The 18,649-nt window shown below is 39.2% G+C and overlaps 1 protein-coding gene across 2 annotated transcripts; it reads right to left on the bottom strand.

The window, feature by feature from the left end:
* Positions 1–16,036: 16,036 nt before the first annotated feature.
* Positions 16,037–17,807, bottom strand: LOC113022199 (cyclin-dependent kinase 11B-like). Of its 2 annotated transcripts, none has more exons than XM_026167348.1 (3): positions 17,487–17,807; positions 16,712–17,189; positions 16,037–16,599 (listed from the first exon to the last, which is right to left on the bottom strand). In XM_026167348.1, exons 2-3 carry the CDS (start codon positions 17,093–17,095, stop codon positions 16,066–16,068), a joined length of 918 nt encoding a protein of 305 aa, XP_026023133.1. In that variant the 5' UTR covers positions 17,096–17,189; positions 17,487–17,807; the 3' UTR covers positions 16,037–16,065. The 2 variants fall into 2 exon arrangements, with proteins under 2 accessions (XP_026023133.1, XP_026023134.1); XM_026167349.1 differs by having other exon boundaries at positions 16,712–17,071; positions 17,487–17,805.
* Positions 17,808–18,649: the final 842 nt, after the last annotated feature.

The raw sequence follows: 18,649 nt of genomic DNA, 5'->3' as shown, positions 1-18,649 counted from the left end.
CTTTAAATTTCAATTGATACTTGGTGAGAGCATCATGATTTAATTGTTGTGCATCAATGAACTGTTCTCTCTCTTTAATTAAGTTAACAAAATTAATTTGAGTAGCAAATGAACAACAGTAACATCATTACAAATCAGATTTAGCATGTTTCCCTCCCTGTGTGTTAAAAGAGGTCAGTGTTTGTTGAGTTTGCATGCTAACAGTTAGCAGAATAACTATTTTAACTGCATACTCACACTAACATTAGTGTCAGGGTTTACTGCTTATAGATGTTAGCATCTAGGCTGAAATGGTTCTTTATTTCCCTTAAACACACACACACACACACACACACACACACACACACACACACACACACACACACACACACACACACACACACACACAGTGTGTTTGTATCCTTACTCCATCATTCTCCCTGTAATTTCACAGGCTGTTAGAGAACATTTAGACACACACACACACACACACACACACACACACACACACACACACACACACACACACACACACGCGCGCGCGCACACACACACACACACACACACACACACACACACACACACACACACACACACGAACTACAACTCTATAAAACCCACAGTTGGGCCCTCTAATTTTATAGGTAGTCAGCAGGACACACACAAACATGATCTCCTCTGTCCTCAAAGCCGTCCCTGTAATTTTACAGTGTTATGTTGAATTTATACACAGAGATGGATGGATGGAGTTACAGTTTTGAGAAAAGAGTTTCTGTTCAACACAGTCATCCTCAAAGTACATGTTGTCCTCTCAGAGCAAAAGCCACACACCAGAATGTGAATAAGATATTATGCAGAGGGAGGACATCTTGTTTATTCAAATAAGGATCCACAAACATAGTTAAAGCACAGCCTCTGTTAGCTCAAGGATTTTAAATACCAGGGCACTAATATATAATCACTATATATATATATATATATATATATATATATATATATATATATATATATATATATATATATATATATATATATATATATATATATATACCCTGCTGTTATGTGCTGGGTGTTTTTTTTTTTATGGGGCGACCGTGGCTCAGGGGGTTGGGAAGCGTATTTGTAACCGGAACGTCGCCAGTTCAATCCCCGGGCTCTCTGTCCTGGTCGTTGGCCAGAGGGGCCGATGGTGCGATATAGCAGCCTCGCTTCTGTCAGTCTGCCCCAGGGCAGCTGTGGCTACAACCGTAGCTTGCCTCCACCAGTGTGTGAATGTGAGAGTGAATGAATAGTGGCATTGTAAAGCGCTTTGGGTGCCTTGAAAAGCGCTATATAAATCCAATCCATTATATATATATGTGTAGAGGAAGATGGCCGTAGTGATAGATGTAGCTATGCTGAGTGATAGTAACATCAAGAAGAAGGAACACGAGAAGCTGGAGAAGTACCAAGGCCTGAGAGAAGAACTCGAGAAGATGTAACAGTGGTCCCAGTGGTAACTGGAGCACTTGGTGCAGTGACCCCCAAGCTAGGCAAGTGGCTGCAGCAGATGTTCCCAGGAGCAACATCCAAGATCTCTGTCCAGAAGAGTGCAGTCCTAGGAATTGCGAAGACCTCAAGCTCCCAGGTCTCTGGTAGGGGACCTGAGATTGAAGGTCAAATACAGAAGCAGTGTGACAAACTAAGTCCAACCCACGATATAATAGCTGTGAGAATAAAACTTTAGCTGTCAGACAGATTTTACTCTCGAATACTTTGCTACACAGAGGAGTCCATTGTTGACTCAATGCCTGAAAATTGCCCAGCTTCTTGCTAAGAACTTTACCATTTAACATGCTATCCGGGGCCTGAAGAGCCTGCCATGATGCAGCTCTTGGATTTTTGCATTCTCTCTGAGCACTGCATGCTCTGACCTTGAGTGATTTTGCAGTGACGTTCACGCATTTTTATTTTGCCCCGATGAGTAAAATCTTATAATTTAAAGACAGTATACAATGAGTTTAAACTGTCAGTCATTTCTGTAATCTCAGGGGCAGAGAAAGAAAACATTTTCATTATAATCTGAATTTTAAAAAAGACTACTTTCACTACCACAGACTGCTTTTTTTAATACCTAAGATTTTGACTCTTTTGCGTTACTTTTTGTAAATGTTCTGCAGTTCTCTGGAAATATTAATATTAATACAGAAACTGAAGATCAAGTGTGGCATGGAAATTCAGTTTTTGTTCATTTGTTTTATGGACATCTGGTGGTTTTCATATGATTAACAATTTCCCCATTTCTTCACTGAAAAAATTTCAACTCCACCCATGAACTGTCCCTTAGAGGGTGGCACATGGATATGAAAATATCACTGTGGTTAACATGTAGGGTGAAGAATACACCTTTTTCTTGACTCAGAAGTGGACAAACACAAAACACAGGAGACCACCCAGATATGGATGACTTTAAATGGCTAGAACAGAAATCTTCCTGAATTAAAATATGTGCAGTAAGAGAAATGTGAAACACAGCAAATAAAACCAGAACCAAACATGCTTCTGCTTGCTATGGCGACAATATCTATCTGTCTATGGTAGAGAAGACTGGGAAAGTACAGCTGTAGAGCTGAGGGAAACTGCCAAGAAAGTATTTCCTATATCTTCTGGGCAGAGGAAAGAGGACAAGGAGAAGTTGGAGGTTGGCAGAGAAAACGAGGTATAGGTAGGAGGCTAAGTGTACAGCAAAGAGAGGTAGCAAAAGAAAAGGAAAATACTTATTGAGTTGTGTGTGAAGTTTGACACTAAAGAAGGAGACACATGCCCAGTTAAGTAGACAGTGAGATCAAGTAAAGGAAGTGTGGTGAGAATTGAGGGAGTATTTTGAGGAGCTAATGAATGAAGGAAATGAGAGAGACAGGTTAGTAATGGTAAAATGGTAAATAGCCTGCATTTGTATAGCACTTCACTTAGTCCCTAAGGACGCCAAAGCGCTTTACACTACATTCATTCACCCATTCACACACTGGTGATGGCAAGCTACATTGTAACCACAGCCGCCCTGGGGCGCACTGACAGAGGCGAGGCTGCCGGACACTGGCGCCATCGGGCCCTCTGACCACCACCAGTAGGCAACGGGTGAAGTGTCTTGCCCAAGGACACAACGACCGAGACTGTCGGAGCCGGGGCTCGAACCTTCCGATTACAAGACAAACTGCCAACTCTTGAGCAACGATCGTGCAGGAAGTGGAGAGGATTGGGAAGTAGGAAGGACAGCTGTTTGAAAGGATGGACAATGGAAAGGGGATTGGATCAAATGACATAGCTGTGGACGTGTCGAGGAGAGAGGGCAGTGGACTTTCTTGGACAGTCTTCAAGCATGAGAGGATGCCGAGGAATGGCGAAGTGTACTGGGACTAATTTTCAAAGGTGATGTGCAGAGCTGTAGTAACTACAGAGGGATAAAGTTGATGAGCCATACCATGAACCTGTGGGAAAGAGTTGTTAAGGCTAGGTTATAGAAAATAGGTAATGATCAATAAGCAGCAGTACTGCTTCATGCTAAGAAAGTGCGATCTTTGCTTTAAGAAGCAAAGATGAAACGTGTAGTGAAGGTCAGAAGGAGTTTCACTGTCTTTGCTGAGAAAACGTATGATAGGGTGTTAAGAGAGAAACTGTGGTACTGCATAAGGAAGTCAGGAGTGACAGAGAAGTATGTGGGGGTGGTGCAGGAAAAGCATTTTTTTCTCTCTCTATATATATAAATTTAGCCACGGTCAAATCAATTGCTTTACTACACCAGTATGCTGTAAATGTTGATTTCATGATGCAGTGGCTATAGATTAATGGCACTTAATGTAATTGGTCAGGAAATCTCCCAGGAAAATAAAAGCTTGGTGTGCAGCCAAAACAGGGAAACTTACCTTGTCACTGCTAGTAACTTCTCATATGTAGGTAACATTCTGTATGCTAGAACAAGTAGATTAACTGTGGTAAACGTTTAGAGATAATAAAACAAAAAACAGAAAGTGAAAGTAGAGTCAAACTCCAACTGATTTTTAGATGTTTTTAGTGAATCTATCAGCTTTCACCTGCATCAAGATCTGCCTCACATGGGTTTTGTGTTTGTGCATTTCAGAAAAATAACATGTTTGATTTATATGAAAAATAAAAATCAGCATTGTGCTACATTATTGCCACACTGTTGGTTATGAGTGGTAACTTCCTTTCTGCTGTCAGCTGCTTAGATGTATTGAGTTGGGCTCTGCCCACTGGCTGGTAGAGATATGACTGCAAAACAAATTCCATTTTAGTGAAAAGAATATTAACTTCCATACATGGAAAGCGTAAAATGGGAAGATATCAGACTGTGAAGTGAAATGCTCCATGGAAATAAGACGCTAGGGGGTAGATGGCCTCCAGACACACAGATTTTTGCCATCTAGATTGTAAAACTGTATCAGCTGAGCGACAACGCTCAAAGATTTCTGTAAATGTTAAACTGTTTTTTTTATTCATGTTGTAGGATGGAGGATTTCATGAGCTTATTAATAGTGACTTTTTTTTTACTGGATGTCATTAATCATTTAACCCAAACTTAAAAAGAAAACAAGGAAACTGTAAATCAAATATTAAGAAAGTTTTATATACACCAGTAGATATTTTTACATTAAACAGAAATATAAAGTAGTAGCTGTCAGTCTATGATCATTAATAAAACATTTATGTCTGTTTATTAGAGAGATTTAAAATCTCTAGTTTAGGCAGTCAGGAGAGCCTGGATCATTGGACTTGAAAGGAAAATGTGTTGGAATGGCTGATGAGGTTCCCTTTCCACAAAGGCCTCTTTCTCCTATGATCATAAAGTTTTCCACACATTGGTGTGATGAGCTGTACAAAAGCAGCATAACATTAAATGGAAAATTACCACAACAATCATGTATTAAAGTCAGAAGCAGAAACTGCTTCTCCACAGGAGATTTTTGGGGAGGGGGAGGGGGGGGTCAAAGGTCAGTGCTCTGTAAATGAATAGACTGCTTCAGTTCGGAGGAAGAACAGGACTCCATTGTGTCCTGGAAGTGGATCCTCATGAAAACATTTGACCTGTCAAGGATTTAAGATCATTAGCTCCTCCCATCCCCTCAACACCTTACTCACCCTTTCACCCCCAAATCTCTTGGTTCTCCATCCCTGGACCCCCTAAGGCTGACCTAAGTCCAAAAAGTGAAGTATCTTAAGATAAACACTGTGTTCACACTAGATTAAATATTTATCCAGCTTGATTATTGAAATTCTAAAAATTATATTTTCTTCCATGTTGTTGTTAATGATGCAGTCCAAACATCAGCACACAGAAACATAGCTTTAAATGAGTGTAAATGAGTCCCTCCACCTCTGCCTGCAGTATGATAGAGGGCAAGCTCTTGTGCTTGTGCATGGTATTCCTCTGGCTTGAGATTTGTGTGTGCGTGAGCCACTGGTTGCTACAGTACAGCAAGAGAAGGTCCTCATTAGCAAGCAAATTAAGTAAGTCAGTTAACTGTAAAAAGAAATGTTTTTCTCTAGCTCTCAGTCATAAATAAAATGACATATTTCTCATCCAAAAACTCTGCATTTAGAAAACTTGCTCCAGAGTTTATAAATCTTGAAACGCCAGCTCAGTGTTTCATCTTTTGGGGGCGAAACTAAGTGTCTGTAAAATGATAAACATATTTATATCTGCAGTTTTTTGATAGACTAAAGGCATAGTTTTGATTTTTCTTTCTTACTCTTAAGTTTTCAGCTTTTTTTCTACAAAGTTGTAGCTTACATGACTCAGTGTATTCAGGGTAATCCAAATTCTGGTTTTCCTCCTGCACTTACAAGTTTTGATCTAAAAAAAATTGCTGTAATTGCTTTTTAAACGCTGAGATCTGAGCAGAAAGACAGGAGATGTAAAAACATTACATGCAGTGCTTCTCAGATAGTCTAATTGTTCTGGTGTCTCAGGATATTTTAAAGCTGATGCAGTGGAGTGCTTCAAATGCTATTCATGTAATCCTCAAAATCTCACAAATGTATGTAACTTTTATGCAGTGATAGTATTCAGAGGTACAATCATGATTTAGAACTGATGTGTCCATTTTTGTTGTTTTTTTAATTTAATTCCTCCAAGTATGCCTCTGAGCCTTTATCAAGCCATAAACTGTTTTCACTTTTCTTTTTTTGTCCCTGAAAAGCAAGCCTATGCCTTTCCTCCCATTCACCAAAAAACTGATCTTATCTTTTCTCATTCTCTTCCTGTCTCCAGCCATTCATTCATTACCTCTTCTGCTCTCCCGAACTTACTTTCTTTCTTTCTTTCTTTCTTTCTTTCTTTCTTTCTTTCTTTCTTTCTTTCTTTCTTTCTTTCTTTCTTTCTTTCTTTCTTTCTTTCTTTCTTTCTTTCTTTGTGTCTTATATCCACACTCAGTGTTTTGTAAGTAAAAGTTATGGCTGCATCTGTCGCATTCATTCGTCTTGCTGTCAAGCAAAAAGGATCCCACTGTGTGCATGTGCGATGATTGACTCAACACATACACACACCTGTTGTCACACTGTGTGCAAACACGCCATCACACACGATCCCTCACCTGTCCTCTGCTTCTCCTTCACAAATCACATTCTGCCAAACCAACATCCATCCAATTATCCATTGATTCTGTCCTGACATGTCAGTATTTGTTTGCATCTATCAGTTTTACATATATCTTAATATCTGCAGACAGTTTCAGCATGAAACATTGATTCAATGTCTGCAGCTGTGTGTGTGTGTGTGTGTGTGTGTGTGTGTGTGTGTGTGTGTGTGTGTGTGTGTGTGTGTGTGTGTGTGTGTGTGCGCCGCAGCTGTGCGGTCATCTGTCACCTTTCAGACTGCTGAAGATGGACTGCTGCTGTCTGAAGGTGAACTGGAGCCATTTTGGTATCTGACATACAGTAAGAGAAGCATGCTAACTGGAGGATGCTAACAACAAAATGCTATCATAGTCCAGCTAATGCCAAATTTTTATATACGAAACTACAGATTAAGAGCAGTGTCACCATTTTTCACAAGTTTTTGCCAAAGCGGAAGCTGAATTTATCTGAGGGATAAAAAACCCCATCATAGCTAGGTGTTTTTATCAAAACACCTAGTTGGCTTGATAAAACCTAAAAGACCAGTGAAAGATAATGGGTATCATAACAGTGGTTATGAGTTGTCTTTGATAACACTGCTTCAGGTATTGCATGAGTACATATTAAGAAGGGGCATTTCAATGCATCATTTCACTCTTCTGCACAAAGTAGACTGAGTTCCAGCTGACTATGTGCAAATTCCTGTGCTGATTTTACATTGACTGCACAACTTAGACTCCCTTTAATGTTTTTCCTGAGGTAAGACCACAGAATTTGGTCTATATACTGTAGTTACATATTGTAATTAAAAGAATTAGTAAAAAAAAAAAAAATAGGTAGAAACTATTAATATATTTTTCTCCAGCCAAGGATATGTCTTCTGTATAATTTACCATGGTGATCTAATCACGGCATACCTTACTAACCGTAATGAATTGGTGAGGTCAATTTCCAAATGGAGTTAAAATTTTCTCTGTGTGCAAGAGAATCAAACAGGACATTGTGTGAAGTTGCCTAACAACAGACAAACCATTCCAGATAGGTACTCTGGAAAAAAAATATCACATAGGTTTATAAGTATAGACTTTAACGGGCAGAGGGACACTCGCCTCCAATAAAACATTTTTAAAAAAAGTTAAATTATAACTATAGATCCTACTATTTGCAAACAGTAAGAAAATGAAATTGATTATGGTATTACTGCTATCCTCATCAGGACACTTCCCTGGATCATCACTAAGGTTTACAGCTTAATTTCACAGATTCACACCATCTGTAGATGGAGTGGGGTTAAATGTCTCTCTAGGAATGTGACTGAGGTGAAAAAGAGGAGGAGGAGGAGGTAGTTGTGTTAGTCTGGTCAAGTGTCAGGTTGTTTGATATTCAACAAATGCCTTTCATCTTCTAGTGGAGACGAGCAAAGAAAAGCTGGCTGATTTGGAGGAGGGTTAAATACACACAGACTGTTTTCACACATGCACTTTGGACAGTTTAGTGAGAATCAGGTCAGGATTTTTAAGAGCTGTCATTTTTCACATGTAGCACACAGCAGGAAATGGTCCCTTTCAGGAACATTTGCACAAAAAGTTGGGATCGGAACAAAATAAAGGCTGGAAAAGTAAACGGTATTTTAATTGGCAATGGATCAGTAACATGACTGGATGCAAAAAGAGCATCTTAGAGAGGCAGAATTTGTTAGAAATAGTCCTTTTACGCATATACAAGTATAATATAGAATAATAGAATATTTAGGGCTAAAGACCTCATAGCACCCCCAATAGAGTACTTCACTCTAAAACTGCTGGTTTGCTTGTGATTCCTATGATATTTAGAAGTAGATTAGGAGACAGAGTCTTCAGCTTTCAGACCTCTCTTTTGTGAAACCAGCTCCAGTTTGGATTCAGGAAACAGACACCCTCTCTACTTTCAAGGCTTAAAACTTTCCTTTTTAACAACGCTTGTAGCTAGGGCCCTTAGTTAAGATAAGATAAGATAAGATAAGATAAGATAGAACTTTATTAATCCCTCGGGTGGGTTCCTCTGGGAAATTCGACTTCCAAAAAAAGCACAGCAACGACCGAAGTTACAGTTACAGAATTGTTATATACACACACACACACACACACACACACACACACACACACACACACACACACACACACACACACACACACACACACACACACACACACACACACACACACACACACATATATAAATACAGAGACAAATATAAATAAAATATACAAAGGGGATAAATAGAATAAATAGGAATAAAAAATAAAAATACAAGTGAATTGCACATTTCAAGTATTGAGTCTATTGCACTGTTGACTATTTACAAAAAGTATTGCACAAGGTATTGTACAGTGAGGTGAAGAGGCACTACAGCTTAGTTGTTCCCCCCTCCTTTGTCCTCCTGTTTCCCCTCCCTCTCCCCTCCAGGGAGGAGTTAAACAGTCTGATGGCGTGTGGGACAAAGGAGTTTTTAAGTCTGTTAGTTCTTGTCTTGGGGAGAAGCAACCTGTCACTGAACAGACTCTTCTGATTGTTTATGGCCGTGTGCAGAGGATGCCCAGCATTGTTCATAATGTCCAGCAGTTTCTTTAATGTCCTTTTCTCTGCCACTGTCACCAGAGTGTCCAGCTTCATGCCGACCACAGAGCTAGCCTTCCTGATCAGTTTCTCCAGCCTGGAGCCTAGTTACGCTAGGCTAGGCTAGGTTAGGTCTAGGTTTTATCTTATCTTATCTTATCTTAGGCTGCTGGAGGCCATAATGCACCTTTTTCACTCACTATGTGCTTACTCAACACTCTGCATTTAATCATTAGTTATTATTAATCTGTTGCTCTTTTCTACAGTGCATCTTTTGTCCTTGCAGATGGCTGTCCCTCCCTGAGCCTGATTCTGCTGAAGGTTTATTCCTAAAAGGGGGTTTTTCCTTCCCACTGTTGCCAAGTGTTTGCTCAAAGAGGGCTGTTTGATTGTTTTGATTGTTAGGATTTTCCCTGCATGATTGCAGGATCTTTACCTTACAGTAGTAAGCTATATAAATAAAAACTGAATTAAAATTGAATTGAATTGATTCTGTCATGGAAATCATAGCGTGGGCTCACAAACACCTCTAGAAAAAAACTAACATCCGGGATGTCCAGGAATTTGGTGGGATGTTTATTTAAAGACCATGCTTTAAAGAATTCTCCAGCACTGAGCGTCATCGGAAGGCTTCTCTGTGATCTTTTAAGACACCAGATAATAAATAAATGCATGGACTAGTTTTTCAGCATTATTGAGACAGAATATTTCTAGTTTTGGCAATACACTGTCTAAGAAGGAAGTCTTTAATGTTGTTCAATGTACGACATGTTACTGTAAACTGAATTTACAGGGTTGTGGTGTGACTAGCTGCTGTCTGCAGTAAATGAGCTTGTATTGCAGTAAAAGGTCTGGATAATCCCTTTCTTCTCTGCAGTATCTGGTGATGCCCCACAATGATCTCATTGACATGAATGAAGAAACCGCTGTTGCTACTTTAAGTGTGAAAGAACCGTTTGCAATCACACATCTTCCACCTCCCCATCCGTTAGTGTTTACTCACCCAGCCCACTGCAAACTTCCTCACACACATGCACACACTGCAAGCCCACTTTCAGTTCTGTATTTGATTTCCCATCAGCGCATCAGGTTTTACAATAAAAGTTGTGAAGGTGGTATTTTTATGTGTGTTTTGTGGTCTGGGGGTCTCTATGATGTGTTCCTGTTTTCTCTAAATATTACTATGTTTTCCTCTCAGTCCAAAATTAGACAACCGACACTTCACAGCAAAGGGCTGATGGTTAATTTAAAAATGTCTTCAAATTGCAAACCTCCCAAAAGCTGCAAAGACGATCAGAGACAAAACAACACTAAAGTCTGAGGGTTTGTGGTCTTTCCACACTGTATCACAGATGGTTGGATAGTGTCGCAAGCCCCTTCCTCCACACCTTTCCATTGCTCCATTGTTGTGGTGTTTGCTGTGAGTTTCCGAAACCAACAGTCCAACATTCATGTCACACTGTGATTGAGCAAGTATGTGGAGGCGAGAGAGGAGTCAGGCTTTGGAGTCTTGATTGTAGATCATGGCTACTTTTTACTAAAGTACTTGTTACGCTTTTCATGTGTAACAAGTACTTTTTACTATTTCAAGAAATATTAACAGAAATTGTAATTATTGCACTTCCATATTGCATTTTGAATTACTTGTGTTACGCCTGTTTTGGAAATTATTTGAACAATAATGAACTTTTTACATGAGATACATGCTTTTAAAGAACAAAGGCAATTTGCAGAGCTGTAGAAACTACAGAGGGATAAAGTTAATGAGACATACTATGAAGCTTTGGAAAAACTTGCTGAAGCTGAGTCAAGAAGAGGTGCAAAATGGTATCATGCTGGAAAAGCAATTGGTGGAAAAGTATAGCAAAGGTCAGAAGGAGTTTGACTGTGTTTTTGTGGATCTGCAGAAAGACATGGAAGGAGAAGAACGGTGGTGGTGCAGGACATGAATGAGGACACCATGACAGAGGTGAGTTAGGAGTAACAGATGGGTTCAAGGTAGGCGTGGGACAACATCAGGGATCTGCTCTGAGCCCTTTCTTGCTTGCAGTGGTAATGACTGGGTTGACAGATGAGGTCAAGCAGGAGTCTTCGTGGATTATTATGTTTGCAGATGATGTCGTAATCTGCAGTGAGAGTAGAGCTGAGGTAGAAGGTAGAAGAAAGCCTAGAAATGTGGAGGTATGCTTTGGAGAGAAAAGGCAAAAAAGGCCAGTAGAAGCACGACATAATAGATGTGTGTGAATGAGAGGGAGGCAAGGGGAAATGTGTAGATTCAAAAAGTAGAGAGTACATGAATTCAAATTCAAATTCAAATTCCAATTTTATTTGTCACATACACAGTCATACACAGTACGATATGCAGTGAAATGCTTAGACAACTGCTCGTGACCTAAAGAAAAAAGAAAAGGCTATAAGATAGGAAATAAATATGAAAATTAAAAAGGGTAAATTTAACTAGGAAGGAATAAAACAAAATAAAATATAAAAATTAAGGTTAAAAATGAAATAACTGTACAACACAAATTAGAATGAAGGGCAAATTTAACTGGGAAAGAATAAGATAAATATATAAATTAAAGTTGAAAATAAAATAACTGTACAACAAAATACACAATGTACAGTATAGAACTATATAAGAATGTATGAAGAAATATAAATATATATATACACAATAACAGCAGCTGTACAAGTATTAACTGGAAATGAAGAAATATAATATCCAGTGTTGTGCAATCCACATCCACATGAGTTTAAATACCTGAGATCAACCATCCAAAGCAATGGACACATGGCACAAGAGAATTGAAGAAGAAAGTCCAGGTGGGGTGGAGTGGGTGGAGATGAAATAAGGTAGTGAGACCTTCTGTGATGTAAGGTATGGTGACAGTCGCACTGACAAGGAGACAGAAGGCCAAGCTGGAGGTGGCAGAGCTGCAAAAAGGGTTTTTACAGGGAGTGACCACAATGGACAAGATTAGAAATGAGTGAATCAGAGTGAGAGCTCAGGTTGAAATGGCTTGAAGAAGTTCAACTTCAAGTTAGAGGTGCAGGGTTTAGACATGTGCAGAAGAAGAAAAGTGGAGATGTTGTGCAAAGGATATTGAATATTGAGCTGCTGAGCAGGGGGGAAAGTGATTGGCCACAGAGAAGATTTATGGATGTTGTGAAGGAGGATATGCAGATGGTTGGTGTGACAGAAGAGGATGTTAGGGATAGGGTGAGAGGGAGGTAGATGATTCGCTGAGGCAGCCCCTAATGGATGCATCTAAAAGAAGAAGACCTGTTTGTCAGGCTTTTAAATTGAAATTGAAATTGAAATTTTATTTGTCACATACACAGTCATACACAGTACGATATGCAGTGAAATGCTTAGACAACTGCTCGTGACCTAAAGAAAAAAAAGGAAAAGGCTATGAATAAGATAGGAAATAAATATGAAAAATTAAAAAGGGTAAATTTAACTAGGAAGGAATAAAATATTAAAAAAAAATTAAGGTTAAAAATGAAATAACTGTACAACACAAATTAGAATGAAGGGTAAATTTAACTGGGAAGAATAAGATAAAGATAAATATATAAATTAAAGTTGAAAATAAAATAACTGTACAACAAAATACACAATATACAGTATAGAACTATATAAGAATGTATGAAGAAATATAAATAAATAAATATATATATACACACAATAACAGCAGCTGTACAAGTATTAACTGGAAATGAAGAATGTAGTGACCAGTGTTGTGCAATCCACATTATGTCTTGTGCAGTGCAAATATGCTTAAAGTGATTTAAGTGATGAAGTGAAAACAATGTCCAGAATGTCCAGTGTGTGTGTAAGAACTGTATGTGTGGGTCAGTACTGTGTGGTGGTGTGATTGAGAGACCGTATCGCCTGCGGGAAGAAGCTCCTCCTCAGTCTCTCTGTGTTGGTTTATTCTTGGTTGGTTTATTCTTACTCTACTTAAATGAATCTCTTGGGAGATTATGATTCTTTGTGAAAAATGGCTCCATATGTTACACAAAAAAAAAAGGCTTTTTTTTGCTACCAGGCAGAAGTCTGGCAAACAGGCTATTTCCGCGATGCAGTATCAACACTGGTCCAAGGAAAAGAAAACAATTTGTTACCGAATGTATCCACAATTCTCTCAGAATTCCATTCCTTTTCATGTATGCCAGCGCTTCCCTTAAGTAGACTTGTTCTACAAGTTTAGGTCTATTAGAGAGTGATATGTTTAGAAAATAAGTAATGCTAATGAAGACAGTCTGTAACAGGTTAGACAGGATTCAGAGTTTTCAAAAACTAGTCCATTAGTGTGACTCATGCAGCCCCCTGATGCCTCCCAATGACCTCTTCCCCCAAGCCTGTATTTCTGCTCTAAGCAGGGTTCCTTGGTGGCTAGATGTTATTTTCATGGGCTTTTTTGAATCACCCAGGACCCATTTACTTTAGGAGAACAGACCAGGGTAAGCTGCCTATATCAAACAATCTTGTCTCTCGGACCCCTTGGGAACACATCTGTATCATCCCAGAAGAGCTTGGGAGAGGGAAGTTTTGCCTCTCTTCTTTGCTGCCTCAGTGACCTGTATCAGTAAGCTGTAGTGGATCGATGGGTTGATGGATGGATGGACATCTTCCTGGTTATTTACGCCATATTTAATGGTTCATCTCAATGTGCACTTCTTTTTTTATATTGGAGATTATGTATCGGAATTTCAGGAGCAGGGCCACGCCTCCAAACACGCTCCTTCCGGCTGTCATCAATATAAGTTCCCTCAGTTCTGCAAGCTGATCATTCTAGTTTACGTGCCTCACCCTCCCTCCCTCCTTGTTTTCAATACTTTAACCTCTTCACTTCTATTTAGTGCATGGAGATCTGCAAGGCCCAGGAGCCATCGCCAGTCCCCTTCGAGGCCTTCCCCAAACCGCAGCTCACTTCATGTCAAAGCATTCACTTTTACCTACTAAAACGCTGTCAAACCTAAAATGAGGATGTGGGCCCAGCTAGTGAAATGAAGTTACAATGCATGTTTGCACATGTGTTGCACAAAATGTAGTCAAATGTTCAGGGATAACATTATAAATGAAATTAATTACGTAGCATGGCAAGGAAATATTGTTGAAATTAGAACAGCTGCAATTTCGAAATATAATTGTTCTCACATCAGCTGATTCATATGCTGCTGAAAGCATGCAGACATGTAGAGAATGACAAAAATGAGGGCAAAAGCCTTTTGACAGGCTTACATAAAAGCTTCAAGCTTTGTTGCAGCCTCAGTAAAAGAAAGGTCATTATAGACAGGAAGGAAGGGAGGCAGTAGGAGGCCACTGCAATCATCTTGTTATCTCTGATTATTACCTGAGTCTGTATCGTTTTTGGAGGTTAGAATGACTGTAAGAGGTTTGTTCTTTCTTTCAGTTCAAACCTTTATTTCGCTTTAAGTATATTTTTCTGAATGGATATTTTAAAGTAAATCATTTTTGTGTGACTGTAGGTGCTGATCATTTTAGTTGTCAGTGTTTTCCCACCAATGACATCTCTGTTTAAAAATATCCACAGCTCAGAACAAGGGGAGAGGGTAGGAGAGAAAAACCCATCAAATTACCTCCACGTTTCTTCTGATTTAATGTCTTACTTTGCAAAACAAGCAACACTTGCCATGCACTGAGACTACATTTGGAAGTTCTCGATCTAGTCAAACTAATAGATAATATGTTTTAACATCAGGCACTAGTCAGACCAATCAGAAGCAGGCATGCACCAACAGGTCCTGTCACTCAGTAGGAGCAGCTGTGTCTGACAACCATGAAATTAACTCCATAAAGAACGAAAAGCTTAACGATTTTGGAGTATTACTGGTTGACTTATCCTAAGATTTTTGTAGATATTTCTTTTTTCCTGTTTTCTCTTCTAGCTTAATCATTAACCTTTGATCAATAAGGAAATCAGGAAGGAGAAATCTTACCTCTTATATAAATGTTTGTCCAGTGCAGCATAGTAGAAGTGAAAAACTAAGAACAACAAAGATAATGTAGTATAAAATTGTTAGTCTTGGGAAAAATGGCAAAGAGGATATTTTATGTGTTTATTATGTTAGGTAAAAGTAGTAAAATCCCAAAGTGCTTTGACATTTGTAGCAACAATCTGTTGCATTTCATCCCTTTTTCCATTTTATTGTTTTATTTGAGCTTTGACTTCTGCTGTCCCCTAAGGGCCACTGTAGGTGACTGATGTGGCATCTCCAGGGAGTCTACGGGGGTTTTCAGTTAAATAAAACAAGGAAAAACATTTGTGTGCTTGTGTTGCCTGAGGGTACAGACAGAAGATGAGCAGGAAGTATGTAGAAGACAGTCATGGTAGGCGCAGTGTCTTCTTTGTATGGTAACAAGAGAACTACATTTTGTAACTAATGAAAAACCTGGTTGTTTCCTCTGGTGCTGCATTACCAGTCAAATATTTTCTTGAATTTGAAGCAAAACTTGGTAGAAACCTTAAAAAAATACATTTTAAAGAATAGCATTACAGTTGATGCATTGTATAAACAGTCTTAATAAAGAAAATACTTTTTTTCTTGCTGGATCTCACCAGTTACACACTAGTTTGTTGCCAATGTCCATTTTAAGTGTGGTCATTAACTGCTACATGTTTCTTATCTTGGGGCTCTTTAAAATAAAGTCTGTCACTGTCAACTTAACCTTTATAAACTGTTAAACCTTTTTGACAGGAGACTCTTGATCACTTAAATGAGACTTATACTTTTTTTTAAATAAATCTCTTCTGGACAAAAGTGTAATATTGTGTTATAGGTAAAAAAAAAAAAAAAACAATGATCCAAACAAAGACTGTAAGTTTAATGAAATTTCACATGTTTATTTTAAAATGAACAAAAAAGCAGATGAAACATTTCATTAGAGTTTATGGGCTGCACAGGTTTGGAAAACAAGGGTAAATAGTAGGAGGGAGCACGAGAGACCGAGTAAGGTTGGGAGGATTGGGGGAAGGTGTGGAGACTGAGGGTGTTGCGTAAAGAATAAGAGCTGGGTGAAGAGTAGGAAAGAGCACGAGAGGGTGGGTAAGGTAGGGAGGAGGTAGAGGGGTTGAGTTGGGGTGTAGGGACAGGGGGTAAAGGACAAGAGTCGGAGGGAGTGAGAGGGATGGGAACCAGGCAGAGGTTTGGGTTTAGATCTTCAGTTGCTGTTTTATCTTCCATCTTCTCGTCACTTTTTCCCTCAAGGTTTTCTTCGATGTCCTCTTTTGTCTCCTGCTTTTCCTCCTCTTCTTCCTGCTTTTTCTTGTCCTTTCTTGGTTTGTCCGTTCCCTCCTCTTCTCCCTCGTGGTTTTCCAGTTTTTCCTCTTGGGAATTTGTTTCCAGGGTTTCTTCCTGGTGGTCAGCATCAGGTGCAAGCTCCTATGTAGAGAGAGTAAAATGTATTTTACTGAACTGTGACTCAGTCTGACAGAAGTTGTTAGGACCAAACATGACATTATGGTAAAGTGAAATGATAGCAGAGACAGCTTACCTGAAGGACGTTCTTCCATTCGTCCAGATTTTCCTGTAAGTTCTCCATCAGATGCTTGTTCTTAATTTGGAGCTCCTCCACTTTTTTCTTCTCCTCTTTCAGGCTCTTCTCGGTTGATTGCCACTTGCTGCTCCAGTGTTGTTCCCTGGTGTTTATCTCCATGTCTTTTATGGTCGATTCATGGAGGAGTTCTACCCAGGCTTTGGTTTGAGCTCTTCTTTTCTTCACACATCTTTGAAGCGCCTCATCCTTGAGTTTGAGCTCTTCTTGGAGGCTACTCACTTCCATTTTGTGAGCATCTTCAAGGACGGCAATCTTCTCCTTCAAAGATGCATTTTCCTCCTTTGCAGTCTTCAATTCCTGAGTGGCAAAAATGGAGTGCATCTTTTAATTCTTGCACCGTTTCACTTCCAGCAATCTTGTTAGCTTCCTGCTGCTGTTTCATATCAGCAGCGCTAGTCTGCACTGGCCAAGATGCCTGAATGATAAAAACATGCACGTAGTCCATAGTTAGAAAAATCAATCACACAGTGTGATGTGTGGCATTAGAAGTTTAAGGTGACACAAGAAGAAGCAAAAACTGAGTCCTACAGATGTTCTAAAAACACAAATGTTCACAGAGTTTTGTTAAAAGTGCTTACAAATGTTTAAGTATTAAAAATTAAAGTTAAACTCCAAAGTGTACTCTGCTTCCTTAAGATTATGAAAGCTTTAGACACATTTTGAGCAAAAAATTCAAAAAAAGCTTTTGCTTGCTCACACGAGAAAAGCTTACCAGATTTTCTCAGATGTTGGGTCACAAATGTTGGGTCCATTTGGGCTCAGGAAACACTGAAGAGTCGCTGTTACACTTGTTTAGCTGTCGATATTTTTCCAAAGCGTTCGTCGAGTCACAGCAAATAGCGACAGATGCTTGTAGGTTCAGGATGGTGTTTAGAAATGAAATATCCAGGTAAACACTGCAAACACTGTGTTTGGAGAATCCTGTTCAAAAATCATCAGGCGATAGTGACAGCACTACCCAGGTGTTACCATGGAGCCCATGTTGTTTTGGTTTCTGTGTTCTTGTTGTTACTGACTGAACTTGAAGCTATTTAGCTATTTACTGTGATTAAAAATTAAAACTAGTTTCAATCAGAAAGGGTCCTTTGGGTGTAGCAACCTTTTCACTTAATCCTCAGGGGACCCGTGAGGCTTTCTGTCCTATACCTTTCATTACTTTCACCTCCAGCCTCACCTGAACTGTTTTGAGCCGTAAAATGTGCTGTGCAAAGATCTCCAATCCATGTTTTAATGGTGAACGGTCATTAAAGAACAGGGTGTAGGGGCTAATTGGTTTAGAGAGAGCAAAACAAGAGCAGGCACATTCAAATCGAGACTGTGGTAAATTTTCAGTGTTTAAAAGCGGAGCGTCAAGTAAAATAGAGCTGTGTGAATATCTCATACTGGATAACCAAGAGAAATAGAGACAAACTTTTTACAAACAAATCTGGTTTTCAGATTCTGGGTTTCTCCGTTTGCTACCAGAATTTATATGAATGATGAAATTTCTTCTCCATGTTAGCCGTCGACTCCTGACTGTGGTGATGGTGCCTCTTGGTGCCTCTTAATGCAGTTAATTAACATAATACGGCTTACTGTACAGCAAATTGTAGAAACAAAGCATCCAAGAAGTCTGTGATGCTCAGGTCTTTTTTTTTTTGCATTGCATCCATGTTTGTGTGGTGGACCCAAAATGTGTTTGATACACTTATTAGCCAAGCCAGACAGCTTCAGCTGATAACTTAGCATTTCACCATCTTGCTCAAATACAGTCCAATACTAGCTCCTAAAACACAGAAGGCAACTGTTCACGTGGGTTATGTCTATCTTTTATATACAGTCTTTCATTGTTATTATTAAATAAATCCTTTTTGATAATTTTGTCTTGTTCTCACA

This window comes from Astatotilapia calliptera, chromosome 5, assembly GCF_900246225.1.
Source record: "Astatotilapia calliptera chromosome 5, fAstCal1.2, whole genome shotgun sequence".
In the NCBI taxonomy this organism is placed as follows: Eukaryota; Metazoa; Chordata; class Actinopteri; order Cichliformes; family Cichlidae; genus Astatotilapia; species Astatotilapia calliptera.
The sequence above is the reverse complement of the archived record's forward strand: the minus strand, read 5'-3'. Positions and strand labels throughout refer to the sequence as shown.